The following is a 24,294-nucleotide window of genomic DNA, read 5'->3' as shown; positions in this document are numbered from 1 at the left end:
GGTGTTATGCTGAGTGAAATAAGTCAATCAGAGAAAGACATGTATCATATGACCTCACTGATATGAGGAATTCTTAATCTCAGGAAACAAACTGAGGGTTGCTGGAGTGGTGGGGGGTGGGAGGGATGGGGTGGCTGGGTGATAGACATTGGGTAGGCTATGTGCTATGGTGAGCGCTGTGAATTGTGCAAGACTGTTGAATCACAAATCTGTACTTCTGAAACAAATAATGCAACATATGTTAAGAAAAAAGAAAAAGAAGAAGATAGCAGGAGGGGAAGAATGAAGGGGAGTAAGTCGGAGGGGGAGATGAACCATGAGAGATGATGGACTCTGAAAAACAAACTGAGGGTTCTAGAGGGGAGGAGGGTGGGGTGATGGGTTAACCTGGTGATTGGTGTTAAAGAGGGCACAGTCTGCATGGAGCACTGGGTGTTATGCAGAAACAATGAATTATGGAACACTACATCAAGAACTAATGATGTAACGTATGGTGATTAACATAATAATAAAAAGTTAAAAAAAAAAAGAAACCTCCTGATGATCACTAACTGAATATCCTACCAATGAGACTATGATACGTTCTCGAACAAATGAGGAAGCCAACTGTTTAGCATGTCTATATTTCAGCAATGCATTATAGGGTATATCATTCAAAAATATGTCCAATTATTGGCTTGGAAATACCAGATTTGCTATTAACATCTATTTTCACAGGTAGATCTCCATCTTTTTTATATCAATATAACGGTATAGTTAACAATTACCTTCAAAATGACATGTTATTACCAGGCTCCTGGCAATTTAAAAACTAAAGATGGCTATTCTAAACCATTCTTCTAAGCCCGCAATTCTAAAACTCCCCTTTTCTATTAGAAAGCCCAGCACTCCATCAAAGAAGAAGAATGATTAAAGGAAATAAAACATAAGGCAATGTACTTTGATTACATCTCAACAATTGATGTCTTGCTTTCATGCAAGGTACTAAAGTGCCCGTGTACTGAAATTACCATTCCTGTTTAAAGCTGAAGCAATCAAAACAAAAATGGACAAACCCCTTTTGTATTGCCCTGGAAAAATAGATCATTTTGAAGGGTGTTTTTGTTGTTTGAAGAATCTGTTTAACCTTCCATTACATAGAACTGGGGCATACCATCTAGCAACAATGATTTAACACCAATTCTGCAAAAGGTTGCTTTGAAGATATTTTGTTTCTGTTCCTGGAAATCTTTTTCAATCACTTATCAATTATCAATTGTTGCTGCCTCCCTTCCAGTTTATTCTGCCACACATGCTCATTTTGAAAACAGAATCAAATGATCCTAGGACAATGCACATTATTTATATGAAGGCCAACTTCCTGCTAAGGATTGGGTGTCTTGTTGACAGTCAACAAAGAAACCCCACCAAATGGGGCCTACTGCACATTTTCTCCCCTAAGTTTTCTTTTTCTCTGTCAAAAAGCCAGGTCTGTTGTATAATAAGTTAAGCATACTTTTAAACGCACTACTTATACCCTCTTGCTACCTTGCTCAGAACTTCTTTTGAAGCTTATAAGTAAGTTTGAAATAAAAATTCCCCTTGGAAGCCAGTGGGTGGTGCTTTATGCTGATTTCAAAGAAGAAACCATTTTTCAGACTTATGAACAACGAGGGACACAATACATATTTCTCTTAGGACTTGACTGAGAGGATATAAACACAAACTGGGAGATATGCCAGTGTGATCAATGGAAATTTACTTCCCCTCCCAGTAAAACCATTTGTCGACAAACTACTGCCCTATTTTGGAGGCTAAGTTAAAAGAAATTCTTTATCCATTTCAGACAGATGACGATACCCAATTTGTACCCTGGATTGTTTTCTCTAATAATTTTTTAACACTCAACTGGAAGGATGCACTAGGAGATATGTTTGATACAAAGATATAATATAACAAATAGCTTACCTCTGTAATAGATGATTCATGTACACATTTTTATTCCTCATAATTTTAAAGAACTGATTTATCTTAAAAGGTAAGGATATGTACTCCCTGTAATCACTAAGAAGATGTATTTTGAAGGAATAATATTGAAAAACACAAGTTCCTGGTGTTTTTTTTTTAATCTCAGAAAGTAGAAACATCTACATATATCAGGCATAATATTTGGAAACAGTTCTCTGCAACCAATGGTTAATTTTCAGGTAAATATAATTGCTGCAACTAAAATGACAAATGGTCTGAAAACACTGCCTTCTAGAAACTACCCACTGCATAATGATTTTGGAACCCAAGAAAAACTGAAGAAGTGAATGGCAGCAGACATCCAATCTAATTACAGGTATCTTTTTAACCAGTGAGAGGAAATTGGGGGAAGATAGATTCTTGTTTCTAATCTGCCATCTGTCTCAGATCAAAAAAGCAGGATGCCTAAAGAGTTAGGCTTTTTCCAGAAAGAAGCAGAGTGGGGGAATTTGGAAAGCTGGTCGCTCTTGCCTTAATCAGTCAGAAAAGACTGTCTGACCTGAGGGGGAAAGAGCATTGCTTTCTAAATTGGTCTTCTCAAAGCTGCTCCTTCACACTTATCATTCTTGCTTCTAAAACTGCCTTTGTGGGTGGGATTTAGGCTTCGAAAACATCCCAAGAGAGGTGTTCGTGTCCAAGGTCAGGCTGAAAGGCAGTGTCAGAGCTGGCTTCAGATCTGTTTCCTGGCAAGTGTGACAAGTTCTTGGTTAGAAATACAACGTGCCTACAAATGAGATGATACAATGAACAAATGTTCCTTTAAAAAAAAAACTATCTAAAATAAGGTTTCTTTCTCAGAATAAAATTCTCAGAAAGAGACAGAGCAGATTTGGTGGGGCTTGGGGTGAGCACAAGGGATCTTTTTGGGGCAACAACAATATTCTAAAACTGTTGTGGTGCAGGGTGCACAACTCTACAATTTACTAAAAATCATTTAAGTGTACATTTAAAGTGGGTGAGTTGTATGGTGTATAAATTATACCTCAAAAAAGGTGTTAAAAAGATTCTCAGAAAGAACTCAGTACCTATTGCCTAAAAACTGATTACTGGCGAAGTAGGGGTGGAGAGAACACATCTGTGGAAATCAGGGGGGGCCCCAAAGCCAACTTCCTCAATGGCTCCCCTCTGCTCTGAATTTCTAAGCCTGTGTGAAGCAAATGGTAAGAGGACACAGGGTTGGGAGCACACAGCTGGGGGCTGGTTCGATTGAGGTCATTTCCCACTTTGTGCTTAATGTCAATGACAGGCATTTGAAAGAGACAATCCATACAAGCCAATAAAAGTGAGTGGAAAAGAAACGGCTGCTTAAAATGTCAAACTCTTTCAAATCAAAACAAAAAACCTCATAATTTAATAAGTGGCATCTGCCCTTTCGTTTTTGTACTTTTAAAACTGTGATTCTCCTTTTGACAACAGAAAAAAGTTGACATTTTATATCTGTGCCTGAATCTTTGCTCTTAAAAAAACAAACAATTTGAAATGGAATTTAGAATGTTCCTTGAAAGAGGAGAAGGAAGGATAATGAAGGCATATGGCAATGGACTCATTTACCTTTGGGGTCCCACCCTGGGACTGTGGTAGGTGGTGTCATGTCATGGTTGAAGCAAACCTGGTTAGCTTTGCCAATCAAAATTTCCCAGCCCATGTGGTTGGCTGACTCAGCTGACTCAACGATGGTGCAATCAAAGTAAGATCATAGGTGTGATCATAAAATGGATCTCTCTTAGCCTTGGTTAGTTCATGGCCTTACAAGATAACCTGACCTTAGCCAGCTGTCTCATAAAGGTCAGATGCAGACAAAGAAGGCTGGATGGAAGAGTGTAACTTTCTCAAGACATTCGCATCCCCAGTCCTGGAGAAATAACCCAAAGTCCATGTTCTACTAAAGGTTGCTCAGAATCTGCCTCTTTGGATGAAAAGGAATGTGATTTTGCAATGAAAACTTCCCAGTAGATGTTCAAATGAAAGCTGGATGGGAACACCAATGACCGACTCCCCAGTAGTACGCAAAACGAGGTGGAGGAACTTGGATGAAGCATTTCTAACCAGGGTAGTGAGGTCAGTTTGTCTGAGAGCCACATGGGCTCAAGAGCCACCTGTGGTTCCCTCTCCTGATTTAGTTAATGTGTAAATTACAAACCAGGAGAAAGTGACAACAGGAAGAGTGGCTCGAAGAAGGCAAAGATTGAAGATGACCGTGTCCTGATTCTCTGCCTTTTCCTCTTTTCCTAAGTCCAGGACTTAGGAGACTTAAAACTAAGTGAAGTCCAGGACTGCCTTCTTTCCCTAGATTCTTTCACTTCTTCTCCTGTCTTCCTCCTACCTCTTCTTTTTTACCTGTTACTGTTCCTTGATTCAGTTCCTAGCTTCTCACTGGATCTACGGACATCTATGTGGACAAATGACTGTGTTGGAGAGAAAGAGCACAGGGCTCTAGCCACTTATGAACTGTGCAACACTGGGGAAAGTCACATGACTTTGTAAACCTCCGATTCTTGATCTTTTAAATGAGATTAATGCCATACTGCAGGGTTGTTGTATTTAAAAGGTGACAGAGGTCACCAAAGCCTTTTGAAAACTGTAACACATGGATGATTCATCAATGCCAAGGTGCACATTTTGCTTCACATTTTTAACATCTCTGAAATAAGTATGTATCTCACAATCAGTGCATGTTATAGTTTAATTGGCAGCATTTTCCATAAAATAATGGCATAATTGATGGAGTCTTAGATTATATAAAACATTATATTCTACTTTTTAAAAGTTGGTTAGTGTCAGATACATTGATTAAATACTTGGGATAGAGCAATGATGATAGATGATTCTTAAAACCCAGTTTCACAGAACTTTGTGATGAAGAGGTCTCACTATACTAGTGCTAATTTGAAATCAGATTGTTGTATTTGAAAAGAAATATACTAATATGGCCATCTCTAGGTGGTGGACTTATAAATAATTTTTTCCTTGTACTTTTCCAAGTTTTCCGCATCAAATATGTGTTGCATATGTGTAATACATATATATAGCACTATGTATGTGTGTATATATATTGCATTAAGAAAACAGTATTAACAAATATTTTAAAAGCTTCTTAAGTGCAAAGAAATGGGCACTCTTGACCATGAAATGGACTATTATTCTTGAGGGAAACTTGGCAGTATGTATGAAAAGCCTTAAAAACATATACATCTTTCTCTTTACATGAGATACCTAAGCTAGGCAAATTCATAGAGATAGAAAGTAGAATAGGAGCTGGGGGAGGAGGAATGGGGAGTTACTGTTTAATGGGTACAGATTTTCTCTTTGGGATGATGGAAACATTCTGGAAATAGACAATGGTGATGGTCACACAACATTGTGAATGTACTTAATGCCACTGAATTGTACACTTAGAAATGGTCAAAGTGGTAAACTTTGTTATGCATCTTTTATTACAATTTAAAAAAATTCCACTGTGGGGTGTCTGGGTGGCTCAGTCGGTTAAGTGTCCGACTCTGGATTTCTGCCCAGGTCATGATCTTAAGGTCATGTGATCAAGACCAAGGGTGGGCTCCATGCTTACCCCCTCTCTCTAAAATAAATAAACAGAAATCTTTAAAACAGTAAAAGGAAAAATTGTACATCCTTTGAAAATAAAATAAAATGAAAAGCTGCTTACCACTTTGAGGATTCAAAATATGATGCTTATTCAATGACCAGCCTCCTAGGTTAGAAGCATCCATCTCAAAGCCTTGTAAGATGACTGTCCTTTTCTCCCAGAGAATAAAGTCAGGGCATGTTTCATATTCATATCCCACAGATACTGCAAACAAAGAGTTAATAACACATTAGAGCATTTTAAAATGTTTCCTTCATTTTTACACTCATTGATACTTCTGTGGATATTGCATTTGCTATCGAATTCTGATGTGGGTTGAAATTTGACTGCAAAGTGCCTTTCACCTCACACGGTAGAGTAGAGCACCAGCATCCAAAGCGATCATCAGTCAGCGTGTGCGTACTGGATACGGACTCAGATAAGTGAGTGCATGCGTGCTGTCATTTGGTACATACCATACGTTTACGGATATTAAGCTTTGGGCTTTGGGGTTGGAGGCTGTGTTGTAAAACTGAAGAAACAAGCTCTCTGAAGGCTTAAGCTATGCTGCTATATCCTTCTTTACTTTTCTGAGAGAGGCACAGGGAGGGCTGGTTTCTTCTCTCTCTAGAGGGCAAAATGCATTTAGGAAGCTGGTTTCGGAGTACTTGGGTCACTTATACAACAACTGACTACACATGAGACTAATACAAATCGATTTGCCCAATTTATATTTTCTTTTGTGCTAACTGGCCGTTAGTTTGCCAAGAAGTCTGAGTTTGCTTAAAGCACAGCAAGTGTAAATTCCACCTTGTGCACATTAGATTTTGGTTTCTGCATAGAGCTAACCAAGGGGATATCATCCAACATTTGGCCTCAACTCTTATGAAGCACAGATGTTGTGCATTAAACTTGGAACCCTGGAATGCCACTAAAACAGAAGTAGGAAACGAGGTAGCATGGGTGCCTCTGCTCTCCTGAAATATGTCTAACTCAAGTACACCAAATCCCAGCCATTTTCTCAGTTGGTAAACCTGCTTACCTGTCAGAACCCCAGATTTCTGATTCTTGAATTCAAAATGCTTTCTGTCCTCATAATGTTCTAAGCCTGAGAGTATTGACTCATTACACTGCATACCCCGAAGCTGTTTTCCCCCTTTCTGGCAGCTTCAAATATCCCTAGCTAGTAGTTGGCTATTGCTTTTCCAGTTTCTGTCTCCACCTGACTCTTTAGATGCCCCTGGAGAACTCATTCCTCCTTTTGTCATTTGGTTATGAAAACTGGTAATGAAAATGTGTGCTTAAACAATGCCAGAACAAGAGGTCCTAAGATGAAAAATTAAAGCAAACTAGTTTTGGGTTTTGGCATTGGGTGAAGGGAAATGATGGTAATTTTAGTCAAACTGATTTATATGTGCATGTGTGTATATGAGCATATGCACAGATAAGCCACAAAGTCCTTATGATTATGAATATACAACTCTCTAGCATTGCGGATCATCTGTGGCCAATTTTAAATCATAGGTTGGCTTCTTTTTGTCCCGTGCTCTACCAAAGCTTTAATAGGGATCTTATAGGGCCATCTTCACTGGCTGTGTGACCTGTGCAGTCGTGCAGGGGCCCATGCTTTGAAGGGTCCCATACTTTGTTCAGTGCTCTGCTGCCACTGCCTTGAAATCCTTAATAATTTTTTAACACAAGGTTCTGTATTTTCATTTAACACTGGGCCCTGCAAATTATGTAGCTGGTCCTGATGGGGATGCCCTTCTACCCTGCCATCAGATGGCGAAGACTCATGGAATGCAAACTCATTTTATTATTAGCCCTAACCAAGCATTATTAGCAAGGGAGATCAATGGGGAGCAGGAAAGACTAATCATAAAATGGAAATAATTTCTAAATGGAAATTAGCTCTGGATCATCCTGTGTCAATGCTGTTCTCTATTAAGGTGGATAGAAACAAAGAATTTCAGTGAAGGAAAAGGATCTCAAAGGTATTCTAAGTTGGGTTACAGTCATAGCACAAATCATTGCTGTCAATAATCTCCTGGATATCTTATCATAGCCCCCAGTGCTTGCTAAACAACTCTGGTAGAGTAGAAAGAGCTGGTTTTAGAGCTAGAGTCACAAAACACTTCAACTTTTGGGTCCACCATTAACTAGCTGTTTGGTGTCAGGCGAATTATTCTGCCTCTCTGAGAATCATGTTCTTCTCTGGTAAGAAAGCCAGGGCAGGGGAGGATGGACTAGAATTGATGATTTTTAGACACTCTTGGGTCAGGGAAACTTTTATTATGAATTTGATGAAAGTTAAGAATCTTCCTCCTAGATTTCTTCCTAGAAAGATGCAGATGAGGGGCGCCTGGGTGGCTCAGGTCATGATCCCAGGGTCCTGGAATTGAGCCCGAGCCCCGAGTCAGGCTTCCCTGCTCAGTGGGGAGTCTGCTTCTCCCACTCCAACTCCCTCTGCCCCTCCCCTGCTCGTGCTCTCTCTCTCCTTCTCTCTCAAATAAATAGATAAAATCTTAAAAAAAAAGAAAAATGCAGACACACACAAAATTTTATATACAATTCTAAGGGGTTCACTGACCTCCTGAAATCCAAATAGAGATCTCAGATCAAAGACTTTTGCACTAGATAATTTTCATAGCACCCCTTGAGCTCTAACATTCTGTCTTTCCAAAGTGCATTCTTTCAAGGTTGTGTTTGATCGATTCTGGTTGGGGATTAAACCCAAAAGCCGAAGAGAGGACGGGATCTCATGTTGGCAAAATCAGGTGGTGAGAAAGCATACTTAGGCCATGTTGATATGTTGAATCACATGGTTTCTGCTTCTCTTGCAAACGTTTAAAAGTCTTGATTAATAAATAATCACAGCAACAATTACAAGTTCCCTGAAAGCCATCATCTCTTTCCCTACCATTGTCAGGATCTGCTTTTTGTACATTGTAAGGCTGGTGAGCTCCCCCAGAATCCTTTCCCCGGAAGGTGATGATGCAGTTTTGCAAATAAGTAGTGTGACCTGGTGACCTCCAATGGTGGTTTGGAGCCGGATTTTTCCCTCTCAGTAACAGTTAAAGATCCTCCTAACTCTGTGGCAGGAAAGGCTTATATAAAGTATCAATTAAAGAGTTCTCACTGCAATGGTAATGAGACATACTCTTTTCACCTCATATCTGCTCTCTCAATTGCTCTCTAGTACACAACAAAAAAGTGCATTGGCTGCAAACCCCACAATGATACTACTTTTTTCCCCTAGTGATGGCAAATAGCAACAAGGCAGCCACTTAATAAGTTCCCTCTAATTTTTATTAGGTTTACTTTCTTGGGAGAAAGCTCTATGAGCTAATAAATTTATAATTTATACTTAAGACTTGTCCAAAATTTCAACTAGCTTTAATGAGAATGGCTGTGTGTTGGGGTATTTTTGCATGTGACTTCTTGCTCAGAGCAACAAGGCAAGGTTTCTTTCTGACAGCAGCCCACTTTGGCATAATCCTAGAATTTGCAGTCAGTTTAGGAGAAAGCAGACGTTTCACCCCACAGAGCTGAGCTACTCTCCAAATGCACTGGAAACTAGCCAATACAGAAGCTACCAATCCTAAACTTCTCTTCATATAATTAAATATAGGGGGGAGAGGGGCTGTTCAGGGGCTGGCAATGAAAATGCTGAGCCCTGACATTACACTCTGCCTGGTACTGTGACAGCTGAGTCTCAGCTATGAGCAGAACGGACCACCACCATTTCCCAGGGCGGCCTGTTGCCTATCACATCTGATCATCAACACAGCATGGTGCAGGCCACAGAATCAGCATCTGGTGCTCTGGAGTGGGGATGAGGAAGAAGAGTGTAATAGGAAGGAAAAATCATTATTCATCAACATTTCAGAGGAGCTGTGGAAGACACACTGGTCTGGCAATGGGCTGAGACAGGTGGGGAAGCTGGGGGTCCCGGACTATACTTCCCAGGAGCTGGTATAGTGGTCCCATACTGGAATGTATATATTGGGAAAGCAGGTGAGAAAAGATCCATTAATATAGCCGAATGCGTGTTCTAAATGATGTGACTGCCTCCCTCGTGACACCCTTAATTCTGTCTGGATTTCTGTCTTCCTGTGTTTTCTCCCTCACCTCCACACAGAGGTATTAATGGGATGTTTCTTCACCGAGTCATTGATGGTCAAGATAGGACTGTTACATTTGCAGAGGGCTCTGTCCTCTGGTCACAGGATTGTACCTTTGACTTGACTGTTAGTCATCTTGCAAATATTGACACTGGCTTATGAAGGAGACTTTATTATACTGCTTTATAAAGAAAGAGAGCAGCTTGCTCCCCCAAAGTCATTGGACATTGGGCAAAAGAACTGAATGCTCATTCTACTTCTCCAAGCAGCAACATTTGTATAATGTGTACTACAAGAAGCTGAGGGCCACGGTGCCCCTGACATCCAATTCAGTGCCTGTGACATTCATCTATAAGGGCTGGTATAGGAGACTGACAATAAATAGCCGAAGTAAAGATGTTATGCAAGGAAGCTAATGTGCAAAATATGACAAGATTAAGCAGATCATTTTCAACAGCTTCAGGCTAAGGCTTCAGAAACCATAATGGTTGGGCGCCTGGGTGGCTCAGTCGGTTAAGCGACTGCCTTGGGCTCAGGTCATGATCCCGGAGTCCCGGGATCGAGTCCCACATTGGGCTCCCTGCTCAGCGGGGAGTCTGCTTCTCCCTCTGACCCTCTTCCCTCTCGTGCTCTCTATCTCTCATTCTCTCTCTCTCAAATAAATAAATAAAATCTTAAAAAAAAAGAAACCATAATGGCTGCATTTATGAAGGCAATACATAATTAAAAGTAGTCTGATAGTGTGAGAAACTGACATGTTACTTCATGAATTCAAGGAACATCTAAAAATAATTTCATGACATTTAAAAGGTAACTAACAACAAGATAAAAACTTCCTTATCCAAAAAGAATCATTAAATAGAACAACAAACATTTCCCATTCTTTTAAAATAGATTAATGGAAAACAACAACAGTAACTACCAAAGACAAGAGACGGAAGGAACCAAATGAAGACCATGGCGACGGTAAACCAAGACTATAGAGATGCAGTGCTATTTACTGAGAACAGGTATGTGCTCTTAGAACTTCTACCTTTTCCTATGCTCTGGTGATTTATCATAGGATAGGATGACCCCAGAGGTTCCTCAGTTTGACACATTGCCCAGTGGCCTGAAATGTTTTGTTGATTTATCTATCATTCCTGGCTCACCAGGAGTGTCAGAATCAGGTGATGAATTTTTATCAAGTGCCTCTTTAGCACTTATGGAAATATTCACATAGTTTTCTTTTTTAATCTATTAAGGTGGTGAATTATAGCAATAGGCTTCCTAATGTTGAACAATCTTTGTGATCCTAAAATAAATTCTATTCAGGGTGCCTGGGTGGCTCAGTCGGTTGTCTGACTCTTGATTTTGGCTCAGGTCATGATCTCAGGGTCGTCAGGCTCCATGCTCAGTGGGGAATCTGCTTGAGATTCTCTCCCTCTGCCTCTGCTGCACACCACCCCACCCCCGGCAAATAAATCTTTTTAAAAAACTCTTTGGTTATAATGTATTATTTTTTTTAACGAATCACTAGATTTGATTTGGTAATACTTGGGATCGATACCCTAGCAGTTTACAAAAATAAGGTTTAGACATGACAGCGCTCTAAGTGAGGTAGTTGGATGAAGAAAAAGGACAGTAGGAAAAGTAAAAAGCATCCAGCAGTGAGGTAGCCACACAAGAGGTCCTGTACACTAAAATCTAATATAACGAGATTTTTCTTCCCCTGGCTGCTCTGTTCGAGTCTTGCTGTGTAGAAGTGAACCCGGAACGTGGATGACCTAGGTGCCATGAAGGTAGGATGATGTTCTGGCTCACACTCAATTTGTGAGTGCCTTCGTGTACCTGGACACAGCTCTCCTCTCCCTTTGAGGCACGTCATTCCATTACATAGGCAAGGCTAAGGGGTTCGCTTTAGCCTCTGCCCTTGTTCATTTGTTTGTTCATTAAACAAATATGCAGTATTTAATGGGTATCTCTTGTTGTTAGGAACTAGAGATATGAGGATGAAAAGCACAGAACAAGACAGAATGTCCCCCCCCACTGCCTCCCTCCCCCACGACACATGAAGCTCACATTCTAGTGGGAGGACAAAATATAAAACAAAAACCACACACACACACACACACACACACACACACACACACACACACACAGAGTGATAAATGTTATGATGGGAAAATGAAGTGTATTAGTAGCGAGTGTAACAAGAGAATTTAAGGTGGAATGGAGAAACAAAGAAAACCCTCTTTATGCAGAAGGGGGTTTATCTTATGAAGTATAAGGAAGAGCATTCTAGAGAGAGCAGCATGTGTGCAAGGCCTTGAGGCTTGGTATTTCTGGGAGATTTAAAAAAGGTTAGGGTGGCTAGAGGGTGGGTTTCTCTCTATCAAAAACAAATGAAGAACAACCCCTACCCCCTCCCAGTGCGAATTAAGACAAAAGATTACTATCCTCTAGCAGTACTTAGGCATTTTTCTTGGGAGACGTTTTAGGAAAGAAGGAGGCTGTTATTTAATGACTTGGCAAACCTTTACTGAGCTGCTCTATGTGCCATTCAGGTGATCCACTGAGCACTGCAGATACAGTGGGATATTACCCAGGGTAGGATAATTTGTCATTTGAGAGAGGCCAGACCCTAACGGGTTACCTATCTTTTGGAACTTTCATCCACGGCCTCTTTAATAACTATCACAAAAATAATTTCACCTTACATTTGTATAACATACAACAGTTAAATACATTTTTTGGTATATTATCTAATTTGAAGACTCACAAAAACCTATGAGGCAGATATATTTACTCCCACTTGATAGATGAGATGACAGAGAGGTAGAGTGACTAGTTCAAGTTCATCTGGCTAGTAAATGGCAGAACCAGAGCTAAACCCACTGACTCATAAGCAAGTGCTTCTTCCAGCTATGTTCAATCACAGCTATAAAGGGCAAGACCCACAGTTCAGAAGTGCTAAATAAATGATGTTTCATTTGCTCTGAATTAAAGAGATAAGGATTGGAGGGAGGCCGGGCCTAGCCTTGAAGGAGAAGTATCCTGTATTCTGCTTGGCCAAAAATAGCACCCAGTTATGTTGTTGTCGTGATGTAATTATGAACAGCATCCCCATTTATTCTCAAAAGTATCTTGGTTTGAATGATAAATTAGATGGTCACCCAATCTTGGAGAGATAGCTGTATCCTGCTCCAGTATGGGTTGGGAGAGGGAACTGGAAGGCAAAACAATCATAAATGCTGACTTGGAAAATAGGACATATGATTTGGAAAATCATTTAAGTTTTCTGTCTCTTGAGTATGTCATCTTACCAATGGCTTTCAAATTCTTATGCCTGAAAGTCATTTGTGACCCAGCATACACATAGGGAGACACACACACACACACACACACACACACACACACACACACGTATAATTGAAGCCAAGTTTTCCAAAACAATGCTCTCCTAATAGCTTTACATTCTGATATTTTCTATTCTGTTCACTTTTGTTCTATGCCATTCCATTCCATTTTATTCCATTAAAAAAATACTAGTTGACTCACCAAACAGATTTCATAATCTACTAATGGGTATGACCAGCAGTTTGAAATGGGCATGGACCATTGCTTACCAGGATATCAGGGTCATTTAAAAATCCTGGTAAGCTCCAGGCACTCTTACTTCTGGGGGTCCTATCTCACATCCTGTTAAACATATTAAAATGGATACAACCCACAACCCATACCCTGCATTAAACATATTTCATAGGCAAGTGTGAAAATTGAGAAGCACTTGATAAGCTGACATAATGCTTCATTTTGTAGACATTTATTTAAACATTTATTAGTGCTGATTTTCTGGCTTTCTTTTCATATTTTGGTGCCAATATACTTATTTTTCAGGTTGCAAACATTCTCACAGGTCCTTGAAAAACTCATATCGTTGGTGTTATGCCTATAAAGCTGAATGGATAAAATAGCCCTGCTCTCAGTTAACGATTATGAATTCATGAGTGGAGAGAAATGATGAAAGATTATTATCTCTGCTAGCTTCTTTGACAGAAAGCCACTGGGGCATTGAATTGGGTGCTCACTAAGGTGGGTTGGTCAATTTAGCGAAGAGAGGCAGCAGGGAAAGGCATGCAGAACTCAGGACCCGGAGATCCGAGTGTGAATCCCTGTTCTGTAGAGGGCTTTACGCAAGTCACATGCTCTCTGAACCTCAGTTTCCCCCTCTGCAGAACGAAGATCATATACACCGCCCTATGCCTACCAGGCAGGAATGTTAAAAGGATTAAAATGAGATAATGTACGTGAGAGTACTTTGCAAATTGTAAAGCACTACCCATTTATTATTAAAATATTCAGTGGCTGTGATTTTTGTGGTTGCCCAGCCTGCGCAGGTTTTACTGAAGGGAAATTTATGAACACTAAAGCATCATTCTCAGGGATGTTTTGTGTGCACAAAGCAACCGTAGCTTAGCACCTATTACTATTAATGTTCCCTTGTTTCTCTCTAACACAATTTAGACAGACTCTTATGCACCGTGAACCTTTAGGAAGTCTAGTTCTCTCTGCAACACCACTCTTTCTTGCCAAACTACTGTACTAAATAATTATGCAATTGTTGTTGCCAATAACCTTGAAAAAAATAGAATTGTTTATAGCAGTGCTACTAAAAGCGATGGCTGATTTCCTGAACTTCTAGGACTCCAAACCGCTGTGATTTAATTTAATTAAAATGAAGACCGGGCAGAATGCATTATTACATATTGATAATGTATGCGGACCCAGGCGGACATAGGGAATTATTTTGACAAAATTCATATAATGGATGCAGATCAGAGCCCCTGAACAAGCCAGTTTGTCAAATTAAATAAGCTGTCTCTAGAATTTTAATAGCACTGTGAACCTAACAATAATGATTTTTTTAACATTGTTTTGCACGCGGCAGAGTTGGGAAAGAAACTAAATAATATACAATGATTTCCAGACATCACACCTTATTTAGAGTTAGAGAATCAAGTACTAGGGCTAAATTATTTCAAATGCACAGATGGAGTTTTTTAGCAGGGGAGTCTTGTCTGTGTATCAGACAACAAAATCTTTAAGCCGGATGAACTAGTGATTCTGGGTATTGTACCGCAACCCTGGGAGTGATTTTACTCTTCTTCCACTTGATCAATAGTGTACTTGGATTAATCAATCTTATCAGTTGCCACTGATACTTTGCCAGGGAAGTAGTTCACACTATCTCTGTTGATAATTTATTCACTCTGGTATTGTCCTTCCACTTGTGAAATCTGTTGCATTGCAAAAAAAAAAAAAAAAATGGTGGGATACTCTAGGATCTCAAGCACTCCTTTCTCACTGTGGCTGTCCCTCAACCCTCTATTCTTCTTTTGAGACACCCTAGCCCTTAGGGATGCCACCAATTCCCCACAGCTGAGCTACATGGGAAACAAGAGTCCCACATTTCAAACTAAGTGGGCATTTCAATTTAGATATTCACCATTACTTCAAATTCAGCTTGTTTAAAGCTGATCTCCTCTTTCTCCATCACCCAGAAACGGTTGGGACAGAGGTTTATATTTAACTGGCATGAAAAGGAAATAAGAGTGGGAGAACTTTCCAGCCATAATTTGAACCCAAATCCTTGCTATAACTGGGACTGTAGGAATATTGGTCAAGGTTTGTTTCCTATTACTGTTGTAACAAATTACGACAAACACAAAGGCTTCAAATGAGACAGATTTATCATCTTATAGTTAAGGAGGTAAGAAGTCTGAAATGGGTCTCACTGAGCTAAAATCAAGGTGTCAGCAGGCTGCATTCCTCCCGGAGGCTCTAACGGAGAATCCATTTCCTTGCCTTTTCCAGCTTCTAGAGGCCACCAACATCCTTGTTTCTTGGCTCCCTTCCCCCATCTTCAAGGCCAGCAATATTTGACCCTGCTGTGCCTTTTTTCTACAGTTACACCTTCCTCTAACTCTGACCTCCCCTTCTGACTCCATCTTTCACTTTTAAGGACACTTGTGATGACATCAGTCCCACCTGGATAATCCAGGATAATTGTCCCATCTCAAGGTCAGGTGATCAGCAACCTTAATTCCATTTGTAACCTTAATTCTCTTTTGCCATGTAAAAGAATACATTCACAGATTCCAGGGATGAACATTTTTGGGGAGTGGTGGTCATTATTCGGCCTGCCACAAGACTATACTAAGACCTCTGAATCTGAAGCAAATCTGAGAAGTGACATATATAGCACCATTATTAATATCTGGGGCAAAATGTAGTCTGTTTCTTCTCACATTAGTTAAGCGATTATAAAATATGGGCAGGAGTACAACTAAATCTTTTCTTTCTTATTTGTTTAGATTCAGTCATCTCTATTAAGGTATGAGCTCGGTGGCCACATCCTTGATCCCTTTGTCTCCACTATTTATCGCCTGTTGTGTTCATAAGGTGCTCACAGTCCATCTGCAGGGAGTTAGATTCTCCGACTTCATTCTACCACCTGCTGTAAAGTTTTACCACTGTCAAGAAATTCTCTTAGTCTCCATGTATATGGAAATGGAGACTAGGTAGTAAATAAAAAATTGCTTTAACCAAGATTATCAAGGACATTTCCTATAAGGTAAATAATCCATATTCCATTTTAGGCACTATGCTTGAAATTATTTTGGCTATTTTGTTTGAGATCTTCGCCAGTGTTCTTTCTCTACCCTAAAAAAATATATGTCCTTTAAGTGCACATAAAATACCGTGAGTAATACTTTTTTCCCCTCTCTCTTTGGATATTTCTGGGTAGATCAATTTTCTTTTGTTTTTGTTACTGTTAATTAGCCTTAAAAATGAACTAACAACATATATTTTAGCATTTTAATTAAGGCCATTTTATAGTTAGAATGCTTCAGGAAGTTTTGACCAGGAATATGATTGTAAAAATAGAAAGTAAACCAATACCCATCGGCAAACAGTAGGAATGGAGGCTTCACCACTGGTGTGTATACTAGAAAGTCTTTGCTTTTCTTTATGTTTTAGTTGTTTATTCAATAATCCATGGGCATACTAGAGGCTAAGTCATTAAGAGTGCTTAACTACAACAAAGAAGAAAATTTTATTTTTTTAAAGATTTTATTTATTTATTTGACAGAGAGAGAGACAGCCAGAGAGGGAACACAAGCAGGGGGAGTGGGAGAGGGAGAAGCAGGTTTCCTGCTGAGCAGAGAGCCTGATGTGGGGCTACATCCCAGGACCCTGGGATCACGACCTGAGCCGAAGGGAGACGCTTAACGACTGAGCCACCCAGGTGCCCCAAGAAGAAAATTTTAGAATCTTTAGCACTGGAGGTATTTAAAAGAAAGAGAAGTAACACATTTTATGCATAAAGTAAGGTTGATAAAATGGTGCAGACACCATGGAAAGCAGTTTGGTGTTTCTCAACAAGTCAAACACAGAATTACCATATGATCTAACAGTTCTATTCCTAGGTATATTCCCCCGAGAACTGAAAACAGATATTCAAAGAAATACTTGTATATGAATGTTCATAGCAGCACCAGTCATGATATCCAAAAGGTGTAAAGCATCCCAAATGGCCATCAGTTGATGAATGAACAAACAAAATGTGGTATCCATGCAACAGAATATTCTTCAGTCCATTCCATAGAAAGGAATGAAACACTGATACATGCTTTGACATGGATGAACTTTGGAAACATTATGCCAAGAGAAGGAAGCCAGATATGAGAGACTGCATATTGGATGATTCTATTTGTTTGAAATATTCAGAAGAGGTAGATCCATAAAGACAGAAAGGTGATTGGTGATTGTCAGGGCCTGGAGGGGAGGGAGGAGTGGAGAGTGACCGCTAGTGTGGGTGAGGTGCTACTTTGTGGGGTGATGCTGAGAATGTTCTGGAATTAGATATTGCTAATAGTTGTACAACACTGTGAAAATACTAAAAATCACCCAGTTGCACACTTTAAATGGGTGAACTCTGTGGTATGTGAATTATATTTCAATAAAGCCACTACTTAAAAAAGTAAGGTTGAATTCCATTTATGTGAACCCTGGCAAGAAATGGCTGCTAGACATTGTCTTGGTCAGCTCTTCATAAGAGTACTGGGTAAACTGCTAAGTGTCACAACTTAAGAAAAAAGTAAAAACAAACAAGCAAAAAAGTCAATGAGCCAGCAGGGGTTCTGTGGAGGGTAATAAGGAATTGGAAAACAAAGCCCTATGGAGAAAAGTTAGAGGAATTTTGGGTTATCCTAGGGAAGCAAAGGCTTTAGGATAATATCCCGGAGAGAACATGAGGTATGAGTGTGCACCAGTCAAGGTCTCAGCAGGAATCACACATCACACTCAAGTGTTCACCCAGAGAATCAGATGAAGTGGCTATTTACAGTAGCACAAGCAGGGTGAAGGGAATTGACAAGGGCTGGTGACCCACTCAGGGTCTGGCAACACTGAGAAGCCTCCTGGGTTCTCAGGGCCAAAGGGAGGGAATGATGATACAGACCAGAGAGCTTGGGGGTCTGGAGGAGGGGCTATCGGACAGGAGCTGCCATCTTCTAATGTAGTTGTTGCCAGAACTGTAATGAGGGAGGGAGAGGGGTCAATACCCTGACCTCCTTCTCCTTCCACCCTGCAGTCCCCAGATGGTGCCACCCATTGACCACATCAAATGGGAGGCCAGACAGTGAACGAGTGCAGGCAATGAGGTCCCTAGAAGCCAGCCTCTCATAGCCCAGAGAAAGGCAGAGGAGAGAATGTGCATGTGTGTGTGCATTTGTGTGTGTGTGTGTGTGTGTGTGTGTGTGGTAAGGAGGGAAAATGGAGAATAACTGAGTGCTTGCCTGCTATACCTAGTTCCCTACTTAGAGAAGCTGAGACAACAAATTCCTGCGTAGGCTCCATGCTTTATACCTTGTGATCCCAATATTCTGGCCACCAGCAGAACTGCAAAAACACTACCAGTGCTGAACATCTGTTGAGTGCTTACTGTGTGTGAAGCACTTTACATTATTTACCTCATTTAATCCTCCTATTGTAATAACCTATGAGTAGCATTCTCTTTATGATACCCATTTTATAGATGGAGAAACTATGGCACCTGGAGATTAACTCATGAACCCAGTGTTTCATAGCTAGTAAGTAGACAAGTGATGATTTGACTCCATGGAGGGAGTCTGGCTCCAGCGTTGTTCTCTTAACCACTACACTCACTGAAATGGGGATCAAGCAGGAGTCCATAGGCTGGCCAACAACCTAGATGGTAGTTAGCCTAATGGTAGAGCTCGGCTTAGGGTGTTTACCCTATGGCTGACACAATCTGATATTCTAAGAGGAATCTGGATGCACGGTACAGAGCAAGTCACCAGACTGTGGGGTTTGAAGAGCTGAGAGAAAGGGAGGGTAGTTAATATGGGAAAAGGGATGAGTTCAGGCATCTGTGTAGCCGAGTCACCATGGAGGACGGTAGTGGCCTCTGGCTGCAGAGGGGAAAACTGGAACTGTTGCTAAGTTAACAGAGCAGACACTGGCTTCCTAGAACGACAATGTGTCTTCAGCAAGGCTGCAGTTTGCTGATGCCTTCTCCTGTTCTTTCTTACTTTCCCATGTCTTTACAATAACTCCTCACTAACTGAGGAAATCTGAACCACTCTATGTTTCTTGCCTTCTAATAAAGTCCAACCGAGATGAGTTAATTATTTAAATATATGAGGATTTCTTGGGCAAAGAAAAGTCACCAGTCTTTGTTTCCCCCCCTCTATTAGTTTTCCTCTGGAAAGAAAGGGAGGAAACTGACACACCAAAGTCTAAAAGATATATGTCAGTTACACGGGAGTTATTCCATGATAGACACTTCCAAGGGAGAATATGAAAACATCTCCTCTGGAGAACTTTAAAAATAGTCTTCTCCTCTGTCCAAGGATGGTTTCCGTGAGATAGTGCCTGAAGGCAGAAGAATCAATGGCTCCCAGCTGTGACTCCACACACCTGTGTCAGGTCCGTTAGGAAGTTTTCACTGTCTTCTACAGGGTGAGAGGGAAAAAAAGACATTGCTGTCCATCTGTCTGTCTCTCTCTGAGCATCAGTACTAGATTGCTTACTGTCATTTTTTTTTTAAGACAGACTATTCCTTTTTCTGATGTTAAGATATCCCTCTCCTTGATGAAATTATGGTAGTGGTAGGCGAGTAGTAGATGGTAGCAGGGTTTTTTTTTTTTTTTTCCCTTTTCTTTTTAAGATATTCTTGCTCGGCAAAATAAAAAGCTGGCAAATCTGTTTCAGTCTAATTTTTTAAATGTCATTTGTCTGACCGAATTAAATATCTGAGAACCACAGGCCCAAAGGACCTCCAAAGGTCCCTACTATCTCTAAGATTCTAGGTTTTAGAGTCTTGAAATAACAGAAAATCAATAGGACTAGGAAGGTGCGATGATTTTTTTTTTTGCATTTAACCTACTGAAGTAACAAGTTAATGGAGTCTAACTATCTTAGACAGAAGAGATAATAAGTGGAGATGCCTATAAGTTAAAATTTTGTAGTTTCTAAGTGGAAATGACAGTCTAAATGTCAAACCCAAAAACATGGCCTAAAGAACGACACACCAAAGGTCACAGTTAGAAGGCAATATTCAGCTCTGGAGACAGTTACAAGTCAGATAGTGTGGGACGCCGCTGCTATGCAGCCATCCTGAGAGGAGAACTAAACTAGTTTTGAAGCAAAGATCTGTCAAAAGGGAATTCTAATAGGTCCAAAGAGAGGAATTTGAATGAAAAAATGCCTTAGATCCTTTAAATAAAAGAAAACCATAATGTTTTGGTACATAATTATTTCACATACCAATTAGTATGCAACTAGTATTTTCTGTTCGGTGAATATAATGCTGCTATTTACATAGAATTAGTTCAACATACCCAAAGCCTCTGCCAGGCCCCAAACCTTCTGTCCATAGATGTCGGTCTTGTTCCAAGCAAATGTGTAGATGAGATTAATTGCAGCAGGAAACCACTTCTGCGTGAGTCGCCCTTCCACAGCTACTGTGAGGTGTACTTTTATCATTCCCATAGGAATGGTCGAATGTGTCAGAAGGATCCGGAGCAGGGTTTTATACCCAGGGGTGCGGCTGCTCAGGTAACTCAGCCTCACAAAGCTGGAAGGAATGGGGATCTCCTCCTGTACAACCTGAAAGACAAAAAGCCAGATGGGCTCTATTGGTGGTCATGGGTAGAGGAGGACACTGCATGCTTTCTTGTCTTAAAGACACACCAAAGGAGAGAGGTTAAAGGGATCCTGTGGACGTCCAGGCAAGAATCTTGGTGAGGGTGTGTGGCCATAGGTTTTGAATTTTGCACTGAATCCGCATGGGGACAAGACATCCAACTAACCCTGAGGACTGAGCTCCTTTTTTCCCTGCCAGGAAAGACTGTGAAAAGAACAGTTTTCGTTTTTCAACAGTCTTCCAAAAATTGCTTAGTAGGAGTTGGAAAAGATCACACTGCTGGATGTCAAGCCTTTCAGTGCTCTGGGCTCCACTGAGGGGTCTTTTTCTTATATATACATACGCAAAATCTTGTTTGGTGTGTTAAGTCATATATCACAAAACCACTGCTGTAATCCTTATTCAGGCCAGGCTCTCTAGGAAGAAGGACTCCAGAAACAGGCTCAGCAAAGTGATATTTTATGACAGAGATTATGGTTTCCCTAGAATTAATCCTTACTGATGCAATCAAATTTGTCTTCTTTGGACCTTGGGAATGACCTCGAGGGTCAATTTTTTAATCAAATTTTGCTTACATATTTCTCTGTGTTTCAATATACCAATAGCTGGGAATAAGTTTTTCCAAGTTGACATCTGTAGACTGAGAAGCAAATAACTCCCATTAACTCCTGTGCACATTTTATACTAAACATTGGTCCCAGAATGAAACTACTACCACTTGGCTTCCTTAATTAATTGCTATTACTTATTTGTTTATTTGCAAATATGGAGTTAAACCATCAAAAGTGGTCACTAAAACCGAATCTTGTGTTCCATGACTTTCAATTTTCAAAACTCAGCCGAAGAAAAAGCCTATTCAATACTTTTAAGGTGACATGAATAGTGTGGATATTTTTGTGTCCTCACTCATTTTTAGCTCAGAACCTTGTCCCTTGTCCCTTTTCTGAACAAGTGCACATAGTAGGACAGGTTGTTAGACACATGGTATCTCATATTATCCAGGATTTCTGGTCATTCTTTTTCTGGGGACACAAAGTGCTTTTGTCTATTCTTTGCCTGATTTTCCTTCCTCTACATTAGCTAGTTGATACCTGAGCTGTCCAATGGCTTTGTCTCCTTAGGTGGTGGCAGAAGTACATTAGTGAAGGCCAGCGGGACACTTACCACCTTAGTATTTTATTTCCCTATGGAAACATGCACTCCTAGAGCAGTTTGAAAACTTCGGTGCTGAAATAAACCCGTACTTCCTAATGACAAGTATACAGAGACTGGTGTATCAGTTCAATGCACTCATTAAATATGGTCTTGTTTTTTCTTCCTTTCTAAGGAAAACCAATGGAAAAGACAGGAGGGGCAACTCGGACTCCTTTTCCAGCAGGGCACTATTTTTTTGTGAGTCTTTCACAGGTGATATCCTCCGGGCATTGCTAACAGCTACTGGGAATGTTGTGATGGAAGAAAAAGCAATTCAGTCTCAGAATGTCCATTTACTTCCTCTCGAGTATACTTCTTGAATTCTGAATCTGTGTGACTTGGGTCCATTTTGGTAGCTTCTGCATTTAACTATCATTAAAATCGTTCTATAATGTGATGAGGAAATTATACTATAGATGTTTAAATGGCTTAATATTGAAATGAAAATATTGAAGGCTCAATAAAGAAAAATTCTCAGGAACTATAAAATACCAAGGTTCAAAAATATGTCTCCCTCTGACATATAAAGCTTGAACACTCAAAAGCAAAGCTTTAAACAAAACCCATACACTTGAAAACTACCTTTGCCAAACACAGCTAGACAAGAGGCGTTGTCATGATGTTGAAGAACAATGACAATGGATACAAACTAGACAATGGAAGGAAACTAGATTTCTCAAAGAGCTTTAATTTCAGAACCACAGATGGTCCCACCTCATTGATTATACTGTTACCACTATTGAGCTAGCTAGCTAGCTTTGCTCTTTAGAGCACAGTGTTCATTAGGTCAAGGTTTGGGGCTTAATTCTCATGATAGCTAGTTCATCTTGCTTTGTTCTGTGGCCATAGATAGCACCCTATAGCCCTGGCCAATCACTTTGCAAATGTGTGCCAGAGAGATTACATTTGAAGGCTTCTCTTGATAAGTGAAGGGCAGCCCATTATGTGGCTGGCAGAAATACCAGGAAAAAGAATCCAGCCATTATATGCCATGGACCACTCCATGATACTATGATTTTATACATCCAAAGGCCAATGTACCCACCTGCAGCTCAGGAACAATAGTTCCCCTCTCTGGACAGGACCCTCCAAATGATGTGAGTGGTGAAGGAAGCACAATAGGGTTTGGGCTGATAAAGTTGGAGATGTCGCAGGATGGTGGGTCTGACACAACTCGCTGCATGGTTACTTTCTCTACCACAATGAACTGATTCCAAGGTAACCAGAGTGTCCTCTTCTCAGACAGGAAAGGTGATCGGTCAAAAATTAAGATGACGGAAATACCGCCAATGGCTACGAGGTCAAAGCTGAGAAGGAAAAATATAAGACAGTTTCAACCAAATGAACAACCAAAATAAAGTTCAAATTAAAAAAATAGGTAATTTTAGTGCACTTTCTTTCCTTTGGGACTCAACTCTATCCATTCGTATTTCTGTTTTATAAAGTCCCTCTAGCTAAATATATGGATGACTTCTTTTCACTAGCCAGTAGACTTTTGAGAAAAAACTCCCCATCACCAGTTGATATTCACCCCAAATTTGTAAACCAATTTTAATACTATCTTAAACAAAATCACTGCATGTATTTCTGCAAAGCCATATCTTATCACATAATATTCAGCAGCGTCTTTAATATAATACATTATTCATCCACAAAAAAATTACTATAATGTAACTCAAGAAAAGTAAAGAGCCAAAAGGTTAACTATCTTGTTCGGAGTCACAAACATAGTGTCAGAGATCCGGTGGTGTCTTTGAGATGGCATTTGGAGAAAGATAGCAGCAGAGGAAAGCTGTTCAGTGAAATTTGCTTGAACAATACCATGCCTGAACCCTCCACATCTGCCTGCTCACTTTGGCTCCTGATTCTACTTGAAGTCTACATTTAGGATTTCTGGTTCTGTCTAGAATGCCTCTTGGTTTCCTTTTGTAAGATAGCCTGTAATGGACCCTATCCATCTCTGCTGACAACACCTTCCATATGTCTGACAAAGCAAGACTACCTCTCCTGTAAGCCAATTCTGTCCATCACTTGATGTGGTATCTGACATTATGCTTGCATTGGAGCATAACAGACTCAGATTTCAGTTCATTCTGCACTTAACTGATTCTACCTTACTTCTCTTGTAATCATAATGATGTCTTTGAGATAATGTACTTGAAAGCATTCAAAAA

The 24,294-nt window shown here is 40.2% G+C and overlaps 1 protein-coding gene across 4 annotated transcripts in view; it reads right to left on the bottom strand.

Annotated features, from left to right (window-relative positions):
• Window positions 1-24,294, bottom strand: part of TENM1 (teneurin transmembrane protein 1) — a 541,361-nt gene that overhangs the window by 115,319 nt on the left and 401,748 nt on the right. For all 4 annotated transcript variants that reach the window (XM_028122679.1, XM_028122680.1, XM_028122681.1 and 1 more), the window contains 3 exons: window positions 23,166-23,427; window positions 20,622-20,889; window positions 5,669-5,812 (listed from right to left, as the gene is read on the bottom strand). In XM_028122679.1, coding sequence (XP_027978480.1) covers window positions 5,669-5,812; window positions 20,622-20,889; window positions 23,166-23,427 — 674 coding nt within the window. The remainder of the gene's footprint in view (window positions 1-5,668; window positions 5,813-20,621; window positions 20,890-23,165; window positions 23,428-24,294) is intronic.

The sequence above is a fragment of the Eumetopias jubatus genome, unplaced genomic scaffold (assembly GCF_037043125.1).
Source record: "Eumetopias jubatus isolate StellerSeaLion01/CBP00866 unplaced genomic scaffold, mEumJub1_p1.0 scaffold_11, whole genome shotgun sequence".
In the NCBI taxonomy this organism is placed as follows: domain Eukaryota; kingdom Metazoa; phylum Chordata; class Mammalia; order Carnivora; family Otariidae; genus Eumetopias; species Eumetopias jubatus.
This window is presented reverse-complemented; position numbering and strand designations above follow the sequence as displayed.